At 38.2% G+C, this 24552-nt stretch overlaps 1 protein-coding gene across 1 annotated transcript in view; it reads right to left on the reverse strand.

The window, feature by feature from the left end:
* EPS8L3 (EPS8 like 3) overlaps positions 1 to 24552 on the reverse strand; it is a 289801-nt gene that overhangs the window by 84309 nt on the left and 180940 nt on the right. Inside the window, exons 5-6 of the mRNA XM_053706779.1 lie at positions 19864 to 20007; positions 19691 to 19767 (exon numbers count right to left, since the gene is read on the reverse strand). Of these exons, the coding sequence (XP_053562754.1) occupies positions 19691 to 19767; positions 19864 to 20007 (221 nt within the window). The remainder of the gene's footprint in view (positions 1 to 19690; positions 19768 to 19863; positions 20008 to 24552) is intronic.

Raw genomic sequence — 24552 nt, forward strand, 5'->3', positions numbered from 1 at the left:
AGTCTGACCTGCGCCTCCCTGAGAGTAATCGCAAGTGTAGCCCGTCTTGCAAGGTCCAGGCTGTCCGTTAAGTCTTGTACCGTCACTGCCGTTGAAAAGTCCGCGACCAGTCTCGCCAACATATTGGTTTGGATTAGAGTCTCTGTTTGTCTCACCAGGCGGGTGTAGAAGTGCGAGAGAGAAAATCTCCCCACCTGAAATAGTGTCTGCGCTATAGCGAAAGGCGATGGGTCCCAGAAACCAGTGTTGGTTGTCTGTAGGGACGTTGCATAGTGTCGCAGTTGGAGATATGCATAGAAATGCCGATGCGGGATCTGGTATTTAGCCTGTAGCTCCTGAAAAGAGCGTATGGTACGAAGCAGAGGGTCCAAAACATCCCCCAAAACTCTGATACCGAGAGTTTTCCATATAAGAAATGGTTCATGCTCACTTCCTGCCGGGAAATCTGCATTCCCGGCAATAGGTATGTATCTAGGGGGAGGGCTGGCCACCCCCAAGAACTTGTGGATCATTTGCCATGCTTTTAGCGGGTCTCGATATAGCACACTACAGGCAACTGCAGGTGGCAGGGACAATAATTTTGCATACGGAAGGTAGGCCGGTTTCAGAGGCGCGAGAATGTACTGTAATTTTAAACAACTTTCCAATTTACTTTTATTACCAGTTTTGCTTTGTCCTCTTGGTTTTCTTAGTTTAAAGCTAAACCTAGGAGGTTCATATGCTAATTTCTTAGACCTTGAAGGCTGCCTTTAATCTGAAAGCATTTTGACAGTTTTTCACCACTAGAGGGCGTTAGTTCACGAGTTTCATATAGATAACATTGAGCTCAGGCACGTGAAGCTCTGATTGGCTAAAAATGCAAGTTGGTCAAAAGAACTGAATTAAGGGGGCACTTTGCAGAGGCTTAGATACAAGGTAATCACAGAGGTAAAAAGTATATTATTATAACTGTGTTGGTTATGAAAAAATTGGGTAATGGGTAATAAAGGTATTATCTACCTTTTTAATTAACAAAAATCTGGTGTTTACTGTCCCTTTAACTTAGCATAGTAGAGAGGCACAAGGACCAACTAATTTAAAATCTTGAAGAGTGGTGCATATCAGCAATACAATATAATATGTTGCATGATAACACCAATTTGCAAATTTATTTCTATTATTTTACAATTGTGTTTTTGATACTATTTATGTGGGCAACATCACTATCAGAGGCAAATGAAAACCAATTAACTTGGTAATAAATAGAAATTCTTATTTTTTTATTTTTTTATCTCTTGACGCAGAATACGGTGATAAAAATAATACGAGACCTTGTGATTATTTTAGTTAACACCTCCTGGTTAACCTGGTTAGTAAAACAGAACATATTTGAGGGGGCTAGTAGGGTGCGAAGACCTCAATAACTTATTATTTCATTAAGCCAAGGTAAAGGAATTATTATTAAAGTTTGCAATTGGAACAAATGATTCTTTCAAGTGATTTCGGTTGAATATTACAGGATACATGGCGTTGCCTATATATAACAGCATGTTATCTTTTCTCTCACTTCAGACTCTATGAAAAGAGAAATAGTCAGAAATCTCTGCTTTAAATTTAAATGACAAGGAAAACAAAAAAAATTGTAAAAGAATCGGATCAATTCTTCAGAAGTTGCAGCATGATTTCAAAGGGCCCTAATATTGAAAAAATAACATGCTCTAATTTATTACAGCATGTCATTTTAAGACTATCGACCCTACACTACTGTACGTTTAACCCATTTGCGAAGCACTGCTGGTCTAGAGAGGAACCCATCGCTGATCCAATCAGCAGTGCTAGTTGCACGACTCTGCTGTGTAACTAGCGCTTATGATGGAATCAGTGGCGATTTCCACTCAGGACCAGCATTGTTCTGCAGATTCCGATTGGCATTTCTACTGTGTGTTAGTTAAACACAGTAGTGTAGGGTCAATAGTCTTAAACTAGAGCATCTAATTTTTTTACTTTTATGGCCCTTTTAAGTGTGACCTTTACATTTTGAGAGTTTCTGAGCTGGTGGTTTGCAAAAACTCTAAAAACTATATCATTATTACTGCATACTGTTACTACCACATACACGTGCTACTTTAGATTCTATTATTTTATAAATATGTGTAAATCTTTGATGGACTGTGTTATGCCCAGCATCTGGGGTGTTTAAAGGGAATGTAAAACCTTTGAGATTGTAATATAATCGGACTTTATCAAGAGTTAAAATGTCACTCAGACCAGTCCAGACGTTTACCGAATGAAACGCGCTGAGTATTTTGTCCTCTACTAGCATCCGTAGTGTGGCGTCCCTGACTCCGACGTCTAACTTGAAGGAGTAACCAAAGAAACTCGAATACATTAGCGGAGAAGGAAAAGCGGTGACGAACCACTCAAACCTGGATCATTTGGAGGACTTTTTGATGCATGTCATATTTTTATATCTAGTAAGTGCTCTATCACTATGCGCTTAGATTTGTTGTAATAAAACTACCTTGAGTATGGGGATGCACTGTCTCCTATTATGTGAATAAAAATTGTGTTATATTATTACAAACAAAATACCACATATGAACCAAAAAAATAGGTAAAATGAATTCAAGAGTTCTTTAATTCTTCACAAACAAACAAAATCAACAACAAAGGATCATAGTGTAACAATGCAGTAAGGTAGGCAATCTCCTATATATAGATACAAAATCCAAAGAATCCAGCACCTGGGAGGGATTGCAGCCGGTGTACACTCTATAGGGGTTATGCACCTTACCCCAAACAAACCAGCAAGGAAAAATGAATAGCAGCACCACCAATGCTTGATAGCATCAAGAAGACTTTTATTGAGCCAGACTGTTGATTTACTTTGTGGCTGAATATAAGTCGTCTTCTTGACGCTATCAAGCATTGGTGGTACTTCTTTTCATTTTTCCTTGCTATATATAGGTACAGGCACTCACACTCTTCAGAGCTACGTCTAGCTCTAGGATTACAGCACTATATGAAAGACTCTCAGGCATCTAGGTCCACTTTTTTTCAGCATTTAATTAAATCAATTTTAAAAACATATTAAATATTATAAAGAACATACAGCCACTTTATCTGGTTACTCTGTCCGGTAAAGTGTGTATAGAACTCCGCCCACTTTGGGGTTGTTTAACACAAGAGCTTGAAATCAGTTCTGGTAAGCAAAAAGAGAGTCTATCACTCGTCCTATGAGGCATATTTATCAAGCTCCGTACGGAGCTTGATGCCCAGAGGCTCGCCGGAAACACAAGTTATGAAGCAGCGGTCTAAAAACACCCCCTGCTAGTGGCTGATTGGCTGCGAATCTGCAGGGGGCGGCATTGCACCAGCAGTTTACAAGAACTGCTAGTGCAATGATAAATGCAGAGAGCGTATGCTGTCTGCATTTATCGTTGTGGGCCGGACATGATCCGCAATATCGAATCATGTCCGCTCGCACAATAATAATTCGGCCCACTAATGTTAATCAGTAGGTTCCTTCCTTGTGGCTATGTCGGACTCTTGAAACCATCTTACCTAATTTTTTTGGTTTATATGTGGTATTTTGTTTGTGCACTGTGTGTAATAATATAACACTATTTTATTCACAGATTTATATTGGGACTTTGTTTTTAAGTTTGTGTTTTTACTCACAGGGTGTTACACAATTTTTATTTGTAAATTTGCTGTCTCCTTTTATGTTTCATGAGTAATCCTACCTTACATTCCTATTACATTTAGTAGTAGACTTGTGCATGGCTGAAAAATTTGTTTCGGTTTGGATCGATTCGGATGTTTTAGAATTTCGGTTCGGATCGATTCTAATTCGGAAAAATTCGAATAAATTAGTTTCGGATTCATTCGGATTCATTCGGATTCGAATAAATTTGTCTGGATTTGGTTCGGTTCGGAAATTCAGAATTTCGGTATGTGTTAGGTGGGATGTGCTGTGTATTAGACTAGTATTATGTACTGTATATTAGGTGTAACCCATAGCAGAGTGATACAACCTAATATACTGTATAATACTAGTGTAATCCATGGCCATCCGAATGAAACGAATAAATCCAAACTAATTTGGATTTATTTGGTAAATTCAGTACTACCGTAATTCGGAAAGTCGAATCGATCCGAATCTCCAAATTTAACAAATTCGGCCGAATTTCGATTCGGAACGAATCGAAACGCACATGTCTATTTAGTAGCAGATATAGGATAAGCTTGTACTGATTAGTGATATTACTACCTTTTAGAGAGGCGGTTGGTCTCTGATTTGGTCCAGGGAATTATGTGCAGCTAGCCTAGTGATTCCTGGGTATCAGAGGTAAGTGCACACATGAAAGGGAGTGAGTATAGAGCTGGTCTTCAATTGTACCCAAGTTTGGGGACTTTCCTGTTTTTTGACACAACAATAGATCAGTCAGTATAGAGATGTGTGTGTCTGCGGATATGCCTAGGAATCCTATTAATGTATGTTTCATGCTTTATATTTTGTCTGGGTATCAGAACATGAGTAATAATGCTCTAGCACCTGGTGGAATATGATAACAAGTAAAAAGCAGAGAAAAGCACAGAAAAACAAACACTTTTTTGGGAATTTACAAAATCTATGGCATGATTTTTAAACTAGTATTTAGTAGACACACAATGCTTGCTTTTGCCTTGCATGAATTGTATCAGGGACGCTTCCATTTTGCACTAATGCAAGCATAAGTTTACGGATCAGCGGTCTTGTGCGCTAACTCCACTAGAATAAACTGAAAACTGGCTCCTAATGGAATTGTTTAACCATGCTATTTATTTATTTAATCTGAGTTTCTATTGCTGGTGCCAAATTTGAGATATAAAGCATAAACTATTCAGTCAATGTAAAGTGTTCTTTTTTTTTTTTTTTTTTTTTTTTTTTTTTAATTTCCTTTATTGTTGTAAATAAAACATAGGTACATAACAGAAAGTGACAAAGCATTACAATTAAGAACACAATATATCTCAATATGGTGGGTACATGAATATGACATTGATCTTAACAGATAGAAAAACTGCAAGTGATACCGTGAATCAGTTACTCACATTGATGCTAGATAATCTTCCCATATAAACTTTAAGTTATTGTAAAACTCCAATTGTTGTGTTTGTGTATAATGGTATTTTTCCAGGGTTAAGATCTGCGTAATGTGGCTCTGCCACTCATTAATCGTGGGGATTCTCAGACTTTTCCATAGTCGTGGTATTAGTTGTTTAGCTCCATTCGTCATTATGTGTAACAGTTTTAATCTAAGTTTGCATTTTAATTTAGGAGGGTAGTTGAAGAGTAATATTAGGGGATCTAATTGGGTCTTGTGGGACAAGCATTTCTCTATTTCTTCCTTAATTTTCATCCAATATTGTTTAATGTATGGGCAGTTCCACCATATGTGGACTAGTGAACCCTCCTCACCGCATCCTCTCCAACATGTACTATTTGTGGTTGTATAGATTTTTGAAAGTCTAAGCGGAGTGAGGTACCATCTATATAGGAGTTTCAGGTTAGTTTCTGTAATACTCATCGAAGATGAGGCCTTGCCCATATTATTAAAAATTATTTCCCAATCTTTGTGAGAGATTTCTTTTTGTAGATCGGTTTCCCAGATCTTACAGTAAGCTGGTAGAGATCTGGAGTGGTGCTCTATCAGCATTTTGTATAACATTGACAGACCTCCTTTGGTGGGGGTTTGTGAGTAGCATACATTTTCAAATAGAGTAAGGGGTCTAATTAGTTTGGATTTCTGTATGTTACTTGTAATGAAATGTTGTAGTTGTTGACGTGTGTACCATTCATTTATAAAGAGTGGAGTCATCTCCCCCATTTCCTCTTGTGGTTTTAGTTTTCCATTGCTTATGAGTGTATGGACTGGAATTAAAGTGTTTATATTGGACCATGTTTTGTTGGCAGGGTGCTGTCGTATCGGGATCTCTGGGTTATGTAAGATCGGTGTTAATGGGGAGGGATTGGAGGAAACACCTGTGGTCTTATTAGAGATGTAGTCCCATACTTTAAATGTTTCCTTTATGATACTGGGAAGCGTTTTGTTCATGTTCCTATGTAGCCTATCCAACCAACACATTCCACCCACATTAGGACAGTTAGCTATTTGTTGCTCTAGCCTCACCCATTCTTTACATTCCCCATGTTTACACCAGTCTATAACCCGATTGAGGATGGCTGCTTGCCTGTAGTAAACTAAATTAGGGACTCCTAAACCTCCATTTTTCCTGTTTCTATATATTATTTTTTTTGCTATGCGTGGTCTTTTATTTTGCCAGATATATGTATTAACAATATTTTGGAGGGTGGGCAGATATGATGGTGGAACTGGGATAGGGATTGTTTGGAGTTTATATAAAATTTTTGGAAGGCAGGTCATCTTAAATGCTTCCATTCTTCCTATCCAGGACAAATTTTTGTGTTCCCAGTTTCGTAGTTCTTGCTGCACCTCATCCATCAGGGTCTGATAGTTTAATTTAAATAGAAGGTCTTGGTTATATGTTATTTGGATCCCCAGATATTTGATAGAGGAGGTTTGTATGTTATAGTGATATTTATTTGCGATTTCCTGTAACTCCTGTTCGGGTATATAGATCCCCAACAGTTCTGATTTTGTGGGATTGATTTTAAATCCTGAAAATGTGCTGTATTTATCTATTTCCTTTTTTAATGTCTCTAAAGATAGTCGTGGGCTGGTAAGTGTTAGAATAATATCATCGGCATATAATGCCTGTTTGTATTGAGTATCTTGGATCTGGATGCCTTTTATGTTAGGGTTATGTCTAATTGCTGCGGCCAGGATTTCGATTGTCAATATAAATAAAATGGGGGATAAGGGGCAGCCCTGTCTGGTACCATTATTGATCTCAACTTTACTGGATAAGGAATCGTTAAGTTTGATTTTGGCTGTGGGTGAATTATATAATGTAAATATTTTGTTTATGAAACTTTCTCCCATTCCAAATCTCTCAAGTGTATGTCTCAGAAAAGCCCAGTCTAATCTATCAAAGGCCTTTTCAGCGTCCATGGCCAGGAAGATAGATGGAATGTTGTGTATTTGTGTGTATTCGAGCAAGGTCAGGATTTTCATGGTATTATCCCTCGCCTCTCTGTAGGGTGTGAAGCCGACTTGGTTTGTATTTATTAATGTCGGGAGGAATTTATTGATTCGTGAAGCTAAGATTTTGGCAAATAATTTCACATCTACATTTAACAATGAAATGGGTCTAAAATTTTGGGGTGTATCTGGGGATTTACCTGGTTTAGGAAGTACAGTGATATGGGCTTCTAACATAGTCTGGGGGAAGGGATTATTAATATTTACTTTATTGAAGATTGTCAATATATGAGGAATTAATATCGGGGCAAGGGTTTTATAATAATATGTGGTGAAGCCATCTGGGCCAGGACTCTTGCCTGGGTTAAGATCATGTATTGCTTTTTTTATCTCTTCAGGGGTGATAGGGGCTTCCAAGTCAGCTGCTTGTTCTTTTTCCAGTGTGGGAAGGGGGAGTGCTTGTAAGTAGTTTTGTATATTTATGTCTATATGTGGGTTATTATTGTTTTGTTTAATATTGTATAGGTGTGTATAGTATTTCTCAAATTGTGTGAGGATATCTTTAGTGGAGTAAACTTCTGTATTTTTAGGGGTTTTTATAGCATGGATAAAAGTTTTTAATTTCTTAATTTTAAGGGCTCTAGCCAGCAATTTGCCTGCCCTGTTACCTTCGTAATAAAATTTCTGTCGAAATTTAGATAGGGTATCTGTATATTCTCTTAATAACAGCTCGTGAAGAGCTTTTCTTATATTTTGAAGTGATTGGTATATTGCTTGGTCGTCAGGGTTCATCCTATAGTTATGTTCTAATTCCGATAGTTTTGTAGTGAGGTTCATGTATTTTTGCCTTTCTAATCTTTTGAATTGGGCTTTTCTTTTCATGAATTCCCCTCTCATAAAGCATTTATGAGCCTCCCATACTGTAATCGGGTCGGCATTATCTTTAGTATTAAAAGTAAAATATTCTTGTAGTGCTTTTTGGGTTTTAGTGAGTTGTATCTCCCCTTTCAAAAGGGAGTCGTCTAATTTCCATATATATGGTGTAACTGGGGTATTGGGCCAAGCTATATAAAAAAAAACTGCTGAGTGGTCAGACCATACTGTATGAACGATTTTTGCATTTTTAATATGTTCAAGGCCTATCTGATTGGTAAGTAGATAGTCCAGCCGACTGTAAGTCTTGTTTGGAGAAGAGAAGAAAGTATATTCTCTTTTTTCAGGGTTGACAAACCTCCAAATATCATAGAAATTATATTCCCTCAGTATTTTCCATAGATGTTTAAGTGTGCGTTTAGATGTACTGGGGTTAGGGTTGGAGCTATCAAGTTCTGGGTGTATGGGGATATTAAGGTCTCCTCCTATGAAAATCAGCCCTTTAGCTACATCTAGTATGCGTCTAAATGTTTTCCTATAGAATGGAAGTTGTAGGGTATTGGGCGCATATAGATTGATCAGTGTAACTGGCCTACCATATATTAATCCAAAGACCGCCAGAAAGCGGCCTTCTGTGTCAGTGTGAGTTTGAATATGTTGGAACGATATGGTTTTATGTATAAGGATACTAACTCCGCATCTTTTTGAAATATGGGAACTATGGAAATGTTGATTGTAGTTGGAGCTCATAAATTTCGGCTCATGAGAACGCTTAAAATGCGTCTCCTGCAGGAATAATATATCTCCTTTCCTTTTATGCAAATCAGACATTGCCATGGATCTTTTAGCAGGAGAATTAAAACCCCTCACATTTTGTGTAATAAATTTAAGTACTCTATTTGGAGTCTCCATTGGTCAGTAATACCGTAAGTTTCAAAAGATCACACCATGTACATTTTCCCACATTATGCAATGCCCCGTTTTTACCTTGGTATTCATTCTGCAAACAGTGCAGATTAATTAGGAAATTAACATCAAAAATCAAACAAAAACTTGACAAGTATATATCATACAAAAACAATGAGAGGACGCTCATCTCGCATCTGGAGATGAACATTAGGACCATGTGTAATCACGTAGCCTTACTCAGGAGGGGGTCAGGATTAATGGATGCGTGTTACATTGACCTTTGGTGCATTAATTAAGTATAATGTTAAAATGCCTCCTCTCCGCATATTCATTATTTGTAATACACCATATAAGGGAGGAGGTTCAGGATAATATATGTTAGGGGTGTAAGATTTGAGACAATATAAACCTAGAACAGTAGTTACATTAATGAAACGTTTGAGGGAAGAAAAATAAAAAAGAGCATAAATAACCAACAGAGGTGAACAATCATTTAAAACTCATGTAAACAAAACATTGTTAATCGAGAGTATTTTTAACTATAACTATGGTTAATTACCCAGCTTCTTTTAAAGAGTTCCTTGAAGCCTTAATGTCCATCCGTTAGGTAATCAAGTCCCTTCTTTTTCAAAGATCAGGTTAGTTGCCTTTTTCTTTTCTGGCGGGACTCCTTGTGATGCTGCTTTTCTGTTCACTCTTGAAGATACTGACTGCCATTGTTCCATTTGCTGCCGCTTTTCTTTTCTTGCTGGGGGATGTTGCGGGGTGTCTGCAGTTGAAAAGTCTGGTGGGTCCAAATCTAAGGCTTTGCAAAATTCTGGAACCTCTGATATTTTCCTGCATGTCAGTTTACTTGTATCATGAAACACGTATAGTTGGAAGGGAAAACCCCATCGATATAGGATTTTCTTATCTCTAAGTAGTTTAGTTAGAGGGGCCAATTCTCTGCGTCTCTGCAAAGTTCTTTGTGATAAATCAGCAAAAAATTGTAAAACCGTCCCCCTGAAACGTACAGGTTGATGCTTTCTGGACAGCCTTAGGATTTCCTCTTTCTCCAGGAAGTTTTTAAACTTCATAATGACATCTCTGGGTTGCGCAGTATCAGGTGGTTTTGGCCTTAAAGCTCTATGTGCCCTGTCCCAAGGCATGTCAACTGGTTGTTGTGACCCCTTTAGGTGTGCGAATAAGGCACCAAAATAAGTGTAAAAGTCCTTGGGTAATACTGATTCAGGGATTCCTCTGATCCTTAAGTTCTTCCTGCGTCCCCTATTTTCAAGATCTTCAAGTTTGTCACTGAGATCTTCTATAATTGTGGCCTGTTCAGATACTTGATCTTGTATACTAGTGACTTCTTCTTTCACTAAGTCTGTCTGATCTTCCATAGCTTCCACTCTGAAGCCTAGGGTATGAAGGTCTTGTTTCATTTCCGCCATTTCCTCTCTCATACAGGTTCTGACAATGTCCGCAATATCCTGCTTAGATGCTAGAGAGGATAACAAAGACACTGGTATATGTGTAGATGCCTCTTGATCTTGTGAATTGTCATCTTCCAGCATGGGGCTGGGGGGTAAATGCTCTCTAGTATGTTTTATTGGGGAGGATCTCTTGTAGTCTGATGCAGGAAAAAAGGAGCTAACTGATGGATCCTTTCCCAATGCCTTTAACTGTTTGTGCACTTAAATTCCCTTCTTAGCAGTCATTTTTTCATACAGTTTTTTAACTGTTAAAAGCAGTGTGCCTTAGTGTTGTTTTGATCAGTAATACGTTTATTGCAGTCCTGTTATATCTTAGGTAGTGTGAGCTGTTGAACGATAGTGATGGACGTTCTTTGCACTTTATATATCTCTCTCAACACTCCCCCAATTAAACACTATTAGCACAGGCAGTCAACAGATCAATACTATAATTTGCAATGTAGCGTATCTCGCTATCTCCCAGGTGTCAGCACTGATGCGTATGTGTGGGCAGCGCCATTTTGCGGCTTTCAATCTTGCCTCAGGAGGATTATCGCGTGTGACTAACCGGAGACCAGGTCCGTAAGCAGAATAGTAGTTTCATGTGATTAGTGAGTAATTAGTGCTGTGGGATATCTTTACCGTGTTTGTGGAGCAGTTTGTCGGGCGGACCTTGTTAGATAGTTGTCCCGCACTAACTTCCGTGGATCTCAATGCCGGGTTCACCAGTAGCGCTCAAATATCAGTGTCTCTCCATTCCTGATGCATTAAGTAAGCATCTCTTCTGTAAATTGCACCATTTAGGTCCCTGTAACTTGAGGTTTATTCAATTGTGAGTACCTGACATGCCGGAGCTCTGGGCTTAAGCAGCCATCTTAGCTGCGGCCAAACTCCGCCCCCCCCCCTCCTAATGGAATTGTTACGGCTTTAGCAGGTATCCCCTTGCTGTCTCGTGTATGGTTAGCTCACCACCTCCGCCACGATCGTCAGCTGGGGCTGGAATTCACTCTGTGAGGCGGGCAGAACACAGGAACGGTACTACAAAAGGATTATGCAAAGAAACAACTGGACAACATCCAAGCTGATAAAACTTGAACAAATATTTATTAATAAATACTTCTTTTATTTAATTTGCTTCCTTCTCTTGCTTTCCTTTGCTGAAAGGCTTATCTAGGTAAGCTCAGGAGCAGCAAATAACCTAGGTTCTAGCTGCTGATTGGTGGTGGCATATATTTACCGATTGTCATTAGCTTACCTAAGGCCTAGATTTGGAGTTTGGCGGTAGCCGTGAAAACCAGCGTTAGAGGCTCCTAACGTTGGTTTTAGGCTACCGCCGGTATTTGGAGTCAGTCAGGAAAGGGTCTAACGCTCACTTTTCAGCCGCAACTTTTCCATACCGCAGATCCCCTTACGTCAATTGCGTATCCTATCTTTTCAATGGGATCTTTCTAACTCCGGTATTTAGAGTCGTGTCTGAAGTGAGCATTAGAAATCTAACGACAAAACTCCAGCCGCAGAAAAAAGTCAGTAGTTAAGAGCTTTCTGGGCTAACGCCGGTTTATAAAGCTCTTAACTACTGTGCTCTAAAGTACACTAACACCCATAAACTACCTATGTACCCCTAAACCGAGGTCCCCCCACATCGCCGCCACTCGATTAAAATTTTTTAACCCCTAATCTGCCGACCGCCACCTACGTTATACTTATGTACCCCTAATCTGCTGCCCCTAACACCGCCGACCCCTATATTATATTTATTAACCCCTAACCTGCCCCCCACAATGTCGCCGCCAGCTACCTACAATAATTAACCCCTAATCTGCCGACCGCCACCTACGTTATACTTATGTACCCCTAATCTGCTGCCCCTAACACCGCCGACCCCTATATTATATTTATTAACCCCTAATCTGCCCCCCTCAACGTCGCCTCCACCTGCCTACACTTATTAACCCCTAATCTGCCGAGCGGACCGCACCGCTACTATAATAAAGTTATTAACCCCTAATCCGCCTCACTAACCCTATAATAAATAGTATTAACCCCTAATCTGCCCTCCCTAACATTGCCGACACCTAACTTCAAACATTAACCCCTAATCTGCCGACTGGAGCTCACCGCTATTCTAATAAATGTATTAACCCCTAAAGCTAAGTCTAACCCTAACACTAACACCCCCCTAAATTAAATATAATTTAAATCTAACGAAATTAATTAACTCTTATTAAATAAATTATTCCTATTTAAAGCTAAATACTTACCTGTAAAATAAATCCTAATATAGCTACAATATAAATTATAATTATATTATAGCTATTTTAGGATTTATATTTATTTTACAGGTAACTTTGTATTTATTTTAACCAGGTACAATAGCTATTAAATAGTTAAGAACTATTTAATAGCTAAAATAGTTAAAATAATTACAAAATTACCTGTAAAATAAATCCTAACCTAAGTTACAATTAAACCTAACACTACACTATCAATAAATTAATTAAATAAAATACCTACAATTACCTACAATTAAACCTAACACTACACTATCAATACATTAATTAAATACAATATCTACAAATAAATACAATGAAATAAACTAACTAAAGTACAAAAAATAAAAAAGAACTAAGTTACAAAAAATAAAAAAATATTTACAAACATCAGAAAAATATTACAACAATTTTAAACTAATTACACCTACTCTAAGCCCCCTAATAAAATAACAAAGACCCCCCAAAATAAAAAAATGCCCTACCCTATTCTAAATTACTAAAGTTCAAAGCTCTTTTACCTTACCAGCCCTGAACAGAGCACTTTGCGGGGCATGCCCCAAAGAATTCAGCTCTTTTGCCTGTAAAAAAAAAACATACAATACCCCCCCCCCAACATTACAACCCACCACCCACATACCCCTAATCTAACCCAAACCCCCCTTAAATAAACCTAACACTAAGCCCCTGAAGATCTTCCTACCTTATCTTCACCATACCAGGTTCACCGATCGATCCAGAAGAGCTCCTCCGATGTCCTGGTCCAAGCCCAAGCAGGGGGCTGAAGTTGTCCATGATCCAGCTGAAGTCATCATCCAAGCGGGAGCTGAAGAGGTCCATGATCCGGCTGAAGTCATCATCCAAGCGGGAGCTGAAGAGGTCCATGATCCGGCTGAAGTCTTCTATCAACGGCATCTTCAATCTTCTTTCTTCCGGATCCATCTTGCAGACCTCCGACACGGAACATCCTGCTGGCCCGACGGACTACTGACGAATGAAGGCTCCTTTAAGGGACGTCATCCAAGATGGCGTCCCTCGAATTCCGATTGGCTGATAGGATTCTATCAGCCAATCGGAATTAAGGTAGGAAAATTCTGATTGGCTGATGGAATCAGCCAATCAGAATCAAGTTCAATCCGATTGGCCGATCCGATCAGCCAATCAGATTGAGCTCGCATTCTATTGGCTGATCGGAACAGCCAATAGAATGCGAGCTCAATCTGATTGGCTGATCGGATCAGCCAATCAGATTGAACTTGATTCTGATTGGCTGATTCCATCAGCCAATCAGAATTTTCCTACCTTAATTCTGATTGGCTGATAGAATCCTATCAGCCAATCGGAATTCGAGGGACGCCATCTTGGATGACGTCCCTTAAAGGAGCCTTCATTCGTCGGTAGTCCGTCGGGCCAGCAGGATGTTCCGCGTCGGAGGTCTGCAAGATGGATCCGGAAGAAAGAAGATTGAAGATGCCGTTGATAGAAGACTTCAGCCGGATCATGGACCTCTTCAGCTCCCGCTTGGATGATGACTTCAGCCGGATCATGGACCTCTTCAGCTCCCGCTTGGATGATGACTTCAGCCGGATCATGGACCTCTTCAGCTCCCGCTTGGATGATGACTTCAGCCGGATCATGGACATCTTCAGCCCCCTGCTTGGGCTTGGATCAGGACGGAGGAGCTCTTCTGGATCGATCGGTGAACCTGGTATGGTGAAGATAAGGTAGGAAGATCTTCAGGGGCTTAGTGTTAGGTTTATTTAAGGGGGGTTTGGGTTAGATTAGGGGTATGTGGGTGGTGGGTTGTAATGTTGGGGGGGGGTATTGTATGTTTTTTTTTTTTTACAGGCAAAAGAGCTGAATTCTTTGGGGCATGCCCCGCAAAGGGCCCTGTTCAGGGCTGGTAAGGTAAAAGAGCTTTGAACTTTAGTAATTTAGAATAGGGTAGGGCATTTTTTTATTTTGGGGGTCTTTGTTATTTTATTAGGGGGCTTAGAGTAGGTGTAATTAGTTTAAAATTGTTGTAATATTTTTCTGATGTTTGTAAATATTTTTTTATTTTTTGTAACTTAGTTCTTTTTTATTTTTTGTACTTTAGTTAGTTTATTTCATTGTATTTAATTAATGTATTGATAGTGTAGTGTTAGGTTTAATTGTAGGTAATTGTAGGTATTTTATTTAATTAATTTATTGATAGTGTAGTGTTAGGTTTAATTGTAACTTAGGTTAGAATTTATTTTACAGGTAATTTTGTAATTATTTTAACTATTTTAGCTATTGTACCTGGTTAAAATAAATACAAAGTTACCTGTAAAATAAATATAAATCCTAAAATAGCTATAATATAAATATAATTTATATTGTAGCTATATTAGGATTTATTTTACAGGTAAGTATTTAGCTTTAAATAGGAATAATTTATTTAATAAGAGTTAATTTATTTCGTTAGATTTAAATTATATTTAACTTAGGGGGGTGTTAGTGTTAGGGTTAGACTTAGCTTTAGGGGTTAATAAATTTATTAGAATAGCGGTGAGCTCCAGTCGGCAGATTAGGGGTTAATGTTTGAAGTTAGGTGTCGGCGATGTTAGGGAGGGCAGATTAGGGGTTAATACTATTTATTATAGGGTGAGTGAGGCGGATTAGGGGTTAATAACTTTATTATAATAGCGGTGCGGTCCGCTCGGCAGATTAGGGGTTAATAAGTGTAGGCAGGTGGAGGCGACGTTGTGGGGGGCAGATTAGGGGTTAATAAATATAATATAGGGGTCGGCGGTGTTAGGGACAGTAGATTAGGGGTACATATCGATAATGTAAGTAGCGGCGGTTTACGGAGCGGCAGATTAGGGGTTAATAATAATATGCAGGGGTCAGCGATAGCGGGGGCGGCAGATTAGGGGTTAATAAGTGTAAGGTTAGGGGTGTTTAGACTTGGGGTACATGTTAGAGTGTTAGGTGCAGACGTAGGAAGTGTTTCCCCATAGCAAACAATGGGGCTGCGTTAGGAGCTGAACGCGGCTTTTTTGCAGGTGTTAGTTTTTTTTTCAGCTCAAACTGCCCCATTGTTTCCTATGGGGGAATCGTGCATGAGCACGTTTTTGAAGCTGGCCGCGTCCGTAAGCAACTCTGGTATCGAGAGTTGAAGTTGCGTTAAATATGCTCTACGCTCCTTTTTTGGAGCCTAACGCAGCCATTCTGTGGACTCTCAATACCAGAGTTATTTAAAAGGTGCGGCCAGAAAAAAGCCAGCGTTAGCTACGCGGGTCGTTACCGACAAAACTCTAAATCTAGCCGTATGTGTTCAGATAAAAACCAGTAGTGCATTGCTGCTCCTTCAACATATGATACCAAGAGAATAAAGCATATTTAATAAAAATAGTAAACTGGAAAGTTGTTTAAAATTGTATGTTCTACCTCAATCATGAAAGTAGTATTAGAGAGTTAGCTGGTAGTTCCAGGGGGAGTATAGCTAAAATATGATGTAGGTGTAGGCTTTCTGTGGGAGTTGTGTGTGCAGAGGGAGGCGCAGGTTCCCCAAAGCTTCCAATCAATTCACTGGAATGTATTCCACAGCATCTTCAAAGTAAAAAGATATATATAGCACTGAAATGTTGTATCCATACACCGTAACACAAAGTGTAGATACTCACAGTATAGATTGAGATAAACGGCTCCTCATGTGTTCAAAGAAAGGTTTCACTTTATTTTTTCCCAACGCGTTTCAACGGTCAGTACCATCTTTTTCAAGAGCATTCACAAATAATTTGCTTTACAAACATAGCATACCTTACTGCAACACAGGTGGTCTTAAATACAGAGTAAATAACGCTACCCATAATCCCATTGGATGGGGACGAGTTTACACACCTTAACATAAAATTCAAATAAAAAGACTTTCTTACATCTCATGAACACAACATCTAATTAGCAAAATATTTATATTACATAATAAAATCTATAATGAAATTCATTGTTCTTTGCTAAGTATAAAATTATTTCATAAATATTAATTAAATATAAGCGACCAATCAGAATCAATATGTTTGAAAAATTCTTAACCAATCCTTAAAGGAGAGATTTTTCAGGTCCCTTTCAAGCCGTTTCTTTGTGTTAGTTCCCACTATGGGGCCTATCTATCAAGCTCCGAACGGAGCTTGATGGCCCGTGTTTCTGGCGAGTCTTCAGACTCGCCAGAAACACAAGTTATGGAGCAGCGGGAAACAAAGACCGCCGCTCCATAACCCTGTCCGCCTGCTCTGAGCAGGCAGACAGGAATCGCCGGAATTCAACCTGATCGAGTATGATCGGGTTGATTCACACCCCCTGCTGGCAGCCCATTGGCCGTGAGTCTGCAGGGGACGGCGTTGCACCAGCAGCTCTTGTGAGCTGCTGGTGCAATGCTGAATACGGAGAGCATATTGCTCTCCACATTCAGCGATGTCTTGCGAACCTGATTCAAACTGTCGGATCAGGTCCGCAAAACATTTGTTAAATTAGCCTCTACATAGATAGCCATTTATTTATGGTGATAAAAGTGAAATCAAGGATATTACAAATGACGATCAGAACATTAGATCAGAACACCTTTCTTTTTCACTCCCATTGTCATCTAGTCTAAAACAGCAAATATAGCCGATAATGAAATTGTATTTCCTAATGGGACGTTTCTGATTGGACAAATCTGAACATGTGACTTAAACAGAACAAATCGAACCTGATTGGGAACTAACACAAAGAAACGGCTCGAAAGGGAACTGAAATACCTCACCTTTAAGGATTGGTTAAGAATTTTTCAAACATATTGATTCTGATTGGTCGCTTATATTTTATTTTATACTTAGCAGAGAGCGATTCATTTTATTATAGATGTTATCATGTAATATAAATATTTAGCTAATTAGATATTGTGTTCATGAGATGTAAGAAAGTCTTTTAATTTTTAATTTTATGTTAACGTGTGTAAACCCGTCCCCATCCAGTTTTTTTACTCTGTATTTAAGACCACCTGTGTTGCGGTAAGGTATGCTATGTGTGTAAAGCAAATTATTTGTGAATACTCTTGAAAAAGACGGTACTGATCATTGAAACGCGTTGGGCAAAATAAAGCTGCTTTTTATGAAAAAGCTAGTAAAACCTTTTTTTGAACACACGAGGAGCTGTTTATCTCAATCTATACTGTGAGTATCTATACTTTGTATTAAGGTGTATGGATACAACATTTCAGTGCTATATATCTTTTCACTTTGAAGAAGCTGTGAAATACATCCCAGTGAATCGATTGGAACCCTTGGTGAACCTGCGCCTCCCTATGCACACACATATCGATTGAACAGCCCTTGGGAGAGACTGTGGGAAGGCAGCAGCTCTGAAAACCAGAGGGGAGTAAATATCTGTATTGTATACCTTTTATATTATATTCTATTGGAGTTAGCTGGGTGTTCCAGGGGAAGTATAGCTAAAATATGACGTAGGTGTAGGTTTTCTGTGGGAGTTAGCCAGGTGTTCCAGGGGAGTAACCTGCACTTTGATTGGGAATCGGGATACATTGCCAGGAGTGTGATATATTACAATCTCTGAAGTGCAGTTTACAAGTAGGGACCGATGTCAGCCATGTGTGAGGCAGGTAGTTTAGCTGTAGTTACAGTAAGGTCCTACACAGAAAACATTTTTTAGTGATGTACTGTCTGCGCTTTGTAGGAACACTTCAAATACAACCGCTCCTGCTTAAAGTGCAGACAAGTTGTAATGTTGGTGGAAGCTAATTATTTCCTTATTTCCTATGGGATACTCATCGCCACTTATTGGCAGTTCGCGGGTCAACCCCCTTTTTTAGAATATATTGAAAGACCGAAGGATTTTGAGGCAGGCAAGGCCTGAAAGGCAGTTTTTCGTCGGTCTGTTGATGCTTTTGAATATCGGGGCCTAAGTACCAATCATTCAAATTCTCATGCTGTTCATCAACCCCTTCCTTACGAACCTTCATCTGTCCCTTGCTACAAACAATCACACTAATTATTTTTTTCATGAAGCTTAAAAATTTGATATTTATGCAACTTACAGGGATTCAGAAATTAAAGCGCTATGTAACAAAATCTCTAATACATATAAAAGAGTAGCAAATATCCATATGAAAATAATTTAGCATGAGAAAAAGGTTAAAGGGATATGAAACCCAAAATTGTTCTCTCGTGGTTCAGAAAGAGCATACAGTTTTAAACAACTTTCCAATTTGCTTCTATTATCAAAATAGCTTCATTCTCTTGGAATCCTTTGTAGCAGAAGCAGCAATGCTTCAACACATCACATGAGACAATGACAAGAGGCATATATGAGCAGACACCAGTCAGCAGCTAGCTCCCAGTAGTGCATTGCTTCTCCTGAGTCTACCTAGGTATTCTTGTTAACAGACGATACCAAGAGAACAAAGCAAATTAATAATACAAGTAATTAACTGGAAAATGTTTCAAATTGCTTGCTCTATCTGAATCATGAAAGAAAAAAAAAGGTTTCATGTCCCTTGAAATAAAAGATATTTACATTTGAACCAGAATGAAAATATATGTTTTTAATTAGTAATACTGCTGTATGAACGTGTCAGTCTACTCCAGAAAGTTTACTGTTTTAAAAGATAGATAATCCCTTTATTACCCAAAAAGAAGGAATGTAAAGTTTAGGAGCCGGCCCATTTTTTATTCACAATCTAGGTTATGCTTGCTTATTAGTTTGCTAAATGTAGCCACCAATAAGCAAGCACTATCCAGGGTGCTGAACCTAAAATGGACTGACTCATAAGCTTTACATTCCTGCTTTTTAAATAAAGAAGATAGCAAGAGAACAAAGAAAATTTGATATTAGGAGTAAATTAGAAAGTTGCTTAAAAGTACATGCTCTATCTGAATCATGAAGGAAAAAAAAAATTGGGTTTAGTGTCCCTTTAAGCCAGAGAATGCTGGTTTATATAATGCAGGGTTTACCATTTGTCAAAAAACTAATTGCTGTAATATATTTGCAAATGCTGTTGTTTAAATGGAACAAAGTATAATAAGTAGCTTGCCCCTTTAACTTAAGAATCAGGATGTTATAGTTAAAGAAGTACCTTAAGTTATTTTTGCTCTCTTTATTTGCTTTAAAAGTTTTCAAGACTTTTTCCATATTTCCATGTATGACATCAGCCTAGTAAAAGAGAGTTAGATTTAGGACAGAAGTTCTAATTTTTAGAATTATAGAATTATACTGATACTCAATGATTATTTATTATGACTCACTTACCGGTTGTTCATTGCACTGGAAGAGTAAGACACTAGAATTGATGTAGCTTTGGACCATGATAGTGAGGAGGGAATTATATGGGGGTTTACCCAATATTGAGCGGCAGGTTACCACATCGTGTAGGGACATTTTCTCCAGACTTTCCTGTAATATACAAGGGACATAACAATAGTAAAACAGAAACAGGAGCTTATTTCCATTGAGTCGTAATTCGGTTTGCGTGCACTCGCAAACCGTTAAATATGCTGTCGGAAGCAATATCGTTTATCGACTGCTTCCAATTGCGTGTTAATATCGGTAGCCGGACTCCGGCTGCCGGAAAAAACTTTGCGTCCAATAGAAAGTAATAGAAGCCATTAATCGATAAATTATACAGGGTTTCCAATGAAAACGCTAACTGTTAGTACACTATCGGAGGCTGTCGATACATTGAGAAATATAACACCCAGCTCAATTAGGTGTAAAGGAGGAAAAAGGAGCTTTTTGAGGCCTGTTTCTCATTGAAATTGCAATCCTGCAAACATTTATGAGTGTTTCAATGTAGAAATAAGATTATATACTGTATGCTACATTTATTGGTCCTATGTATAGGAATATTTGCACCTATATTTTCATTGAAATATCAATATGTATGTACATAGAGAAATAGATGCAAGCATATATCACCTATTTCAAATGCAACCTTTGCCCGGGGATGCTATATATATTCTCAATAATAATCTTCCCCTACATGTATATATGTATGACAATTGTATATACATCTTTGACCTATATAAACCATATAATTATATTAGATTTGTTTGTAAATATATATATTCTAGCAAAATAATGGAATCAAATATTTGTGTTATGTCACTTTAAATTAAAGGGATAGTGTATTCACAATTAAACATTTAGGAATCAGATAAAGCATTTAATTCCTATCAACTTACATATGTACTCATAATCAATTTAATTTTGTTATCTTTCTTAGAGGCATTCTATTTAATGTCCAGCACCTGTGTTGCACTTACTGATTGTTGGCTACATTTAGACAACAATCATCAAGTGCTCCCCATGTGCAAAATTAAAATGGGTAGATTCCTAAGCTTACATTCCTGCTTTACAAAATTACAGATGATAATGAAGTTAAATAGATAATTGGAGTACATATTTAAGTATACTAATACTGCATGCTCTGATTCATGAATATAATTTTGAATAGACTATTCTTTTAAGAAATATGGCAAATCCTCATTTTAAAGAGACACATACAGATATAATATAATCCTTAAAATAAACCTAGATTATCATTAAATACAATCCCCTGAGATTGCACACTTGAATGGCATGGTTACCTGATAGAAAATAATATAGAAAAATAAGTGAAAGGAAATCATTTGTTTATCAGATGAGTTTTATTATTACAGATTTACCCTCATTCATATGTTATTTTTAATGTGAAAATAATGTAACATATTTATTCAATACAAAAACAATGACACATTAAAGTATAATGTGGCATAGTTCTAATATTTATAAATATATGTAATATCAAGTCTGCTAAAGCAGAGAATACATTTGCAATATTTAGAATATTAACCAAAATACATAAGTGCTAAATATTTGAAGTATTGTCTTTAACATGGAGTTATTTAAATAATTTAAAAGTGCATTGTGCATTGGTCCCAGAGAGAGTGTGTGTCTTTTCATATGATGTCAATTAAAATGTATTAATCACCTCTATATCATGGCAATCACATATATGTTGTGCATACATCAGTGCTTACATATCATAGAGATGCATTTCTCTAATTAGTCTAAATATTTAATAATATTCTTGACATAAAGGAGTGCATTAGTCATGATAGGTATAGGTTTCAGATATTACATTCCACACATGACTATAAGCATGAATGCAAGGTATTGGGCCATATTAACAGGAAGGAGTATTTCCTTTTCAACTCTTCTACAACTGGATAACCCTTATTGGCTTCATCTGAAGGAGCAATCAACATATTCTCGTGGAATATTAATCATAACATTCACACATGCCACATTGACTGATGTTACATAGCATATACTGTATTGATTTCAGACACGTATCCTCAAGTATTCTTAAATGGCATAATATTCTCAATAGAAGTACACATACATTTATTAACAATGTACACCTGCATATTAATTGACATCATGTGAAATAAAAATGAATAAAGCTGTTAATGTTTAACAAATAAACAGCTAGTAAAATAATATTTAATTATATTTAGCAATTTTGATTAGAAAAATATATGCATATTTATATGTTTGAAATCACACTTAAAAAAGTGCTTCATACAAAAAATTAGATATTATATATCTGTAAATAATTTAAAAAGACTAATATTGATTAATGCCTGTGGCGGGATTTGGCCTTAGGAGAGGTTCTTGGGGTAGACGTGTGGCATCTTGTGCTACGCACACCAGCTGACTGGGAGGCTAAAACATGTGCTTCAGGGTCCTACAGGGAGATGATGGAGGATGCAAGTGAGGAGGGAGTTTGTGGCCTATCTGCAAGCCTCTCCACTGCCTCTGCAGGTGGGCGAGTGAGGCATTGTGTATGTCCATCTGTCTCTGTAGCCTCCTGAAATCATGCTGCTGCTGGAGCCTGGTCAGCCTAAGCTCCCTGTGAATGAGCCTCAGTAGAGCATCCTGCTGGGACTGTGCAAGAATATTGGATTCCATGGGGGGGACTTGTGGCTCCATAGGTGTGTCCGGCACATATTCCTGGCTCTGTGTGGGTTTGTCTTCACTCAGTCTTCGGGACTGTGAGGGTGGCTCAATATCCAATTGAGGACAGACATTGGTGGGTGGTGGTGATTATTGTTGTGGTGGTGGCGGCGGCATTTGTTGTGCCATGGGAGGGTGCTGGATCTGCTGTTGAGGTGGCATATAGTACAGATGCTGTGGTGGAGGATGCATCTGCTGATGCTGTGGTTATGGAGGATGCATCTGATGATACTGTGGAGGTGGAGGATGCATCTGATGATGCTGTGGTGGTGGAAAAAGCATCTGATGATGCTGTGGTGGTGGAGGATGCATCTGATGATGCTGTGGTGGTGGAAGATGCATCTGATGATGCTGTGGTGGTGGAGGATGCATCTGATGATGCTGTGATGGTGGAAGATGCATCTGATGATGCTGTGGTTGTGGAAGATGCATCTGATGATGTTGTGGTGGTGGAGGATGCATCTGATGATGCTGTGGTTGTGGAGGATGCATCTGATGATGCTGTGGTGGTGGAGGATGCATCTGATGATATGTCCTCACAGATGAATATGGGGATGTGGCAGCAACATTTTCAACCTCATAGGCCAGTGGCAGTTGCTCATTCCCTGCAAGCATGCTGAGATAGGAGTATCCAGCTTCAATCACACACCCCTCCTCCCCACTGAATTCCAGAACATCACTGGCCTCATACTCATACTCATGTTCCGATTCTGAAACATAAATTGTTATGATTAATTAATCTGATGAAACATATAACATTTGAAAATCAAATATATAGATATCTATATCTATATCTAGATATATACTGTAGATATATATATATATATATATATATATATATATATATATATATATATATATATATATATATATATATATATATATACTGTATAAATATATATATATATTATTTCTATAAAAACTTAAACATATTTAACCAGAGGTTTTTTTTTTTTAAAGATTGTGCCTCCAAGCGACTTTTTGTATTACACATAGTCCATATATATGATATAGATAGAAATAATTAAAATCTATATCCTTGCTTGTTTGAGCAGATAGCTACTCCAGAAATCATGATGAATGTATCCACTACAACTATGTTAAGATGCACTTAAAGGGGCAGTAAAGTCAAAATTAAACTTTCATGATTCAAACAGAGCATGCAATTTTAAGAAACTTTCTCATTTACTCCTATTATCATATTTTCTTCCTTCTCTTGGTATTTTTATTTGAAAAGCAAGAATGTACCTGGGTTGCTCCTGCTTATTGGGTGGCTAAATGTAGCCACCAATCACGAGCGATAGCCAGGGTGCTGAACCAAAAATGTGCTGGCTCCTTAGCTTACATTCCTACTTTTTCAAATAAAGATACCAAGAGAATAAAGAAATATTGATAATAGGAGTAAATTAGAAATGTGCTTAAAATTGCTGCACTATCTGAATCATGATAGAAAAAAAAATTGGGTTTACTATCCCTTTAAGTTAATGTGCAAATCAGACTTTGCACCATGTAAAACATTACTTGTCCTTAACCTACCTAGGCATGTTTTCCACTGATGTTTGAAAACAATTGATTAATACCCATATAAATAACCATATTCGCCTTGGTTTCACTTCTGCAGTTGTGGTAGCCATGCTTTATGCTAGCAGTAGAAGTATTGTGTCATAAGCAGCTGACTGCCACTAGTATCTCCTCCCACAACTTATTCCGGAGACTCACCCTCAGGTTAGGGTTCTCCAGCTATCCCAGTAGGCCTCAACCTCTCCTCTCTTAGCCTGCCCTTTACACCTGAAGGGCCAGCAGACACAGACTCTCCCTCCTGTGACTGGGGACCAGCCCTCTCTCCCTCCTCTGTCCCTGCAGACTGTGACCGGCTACCACCAGCCCAAACCCCACTTGCCACAGTCTGCTCCACTCTCCCTATTCTTTGTGTGCCTAGTT

This window comes from Bombina bombina, chromosome 3 (assembly GCF_027579735.1).
Source record: "Bombina bombina isolate aBomBom1 chromosome 3, aBomBom1.pri, whole genome shotgun sequence".
NCBI classification, from domain to species: domain Eukaryota; kingdom Metazoa; phylum Chordata; class Amphibia; order Anura; family Bombinatoridae; genus Bombina; species Bombina bombina.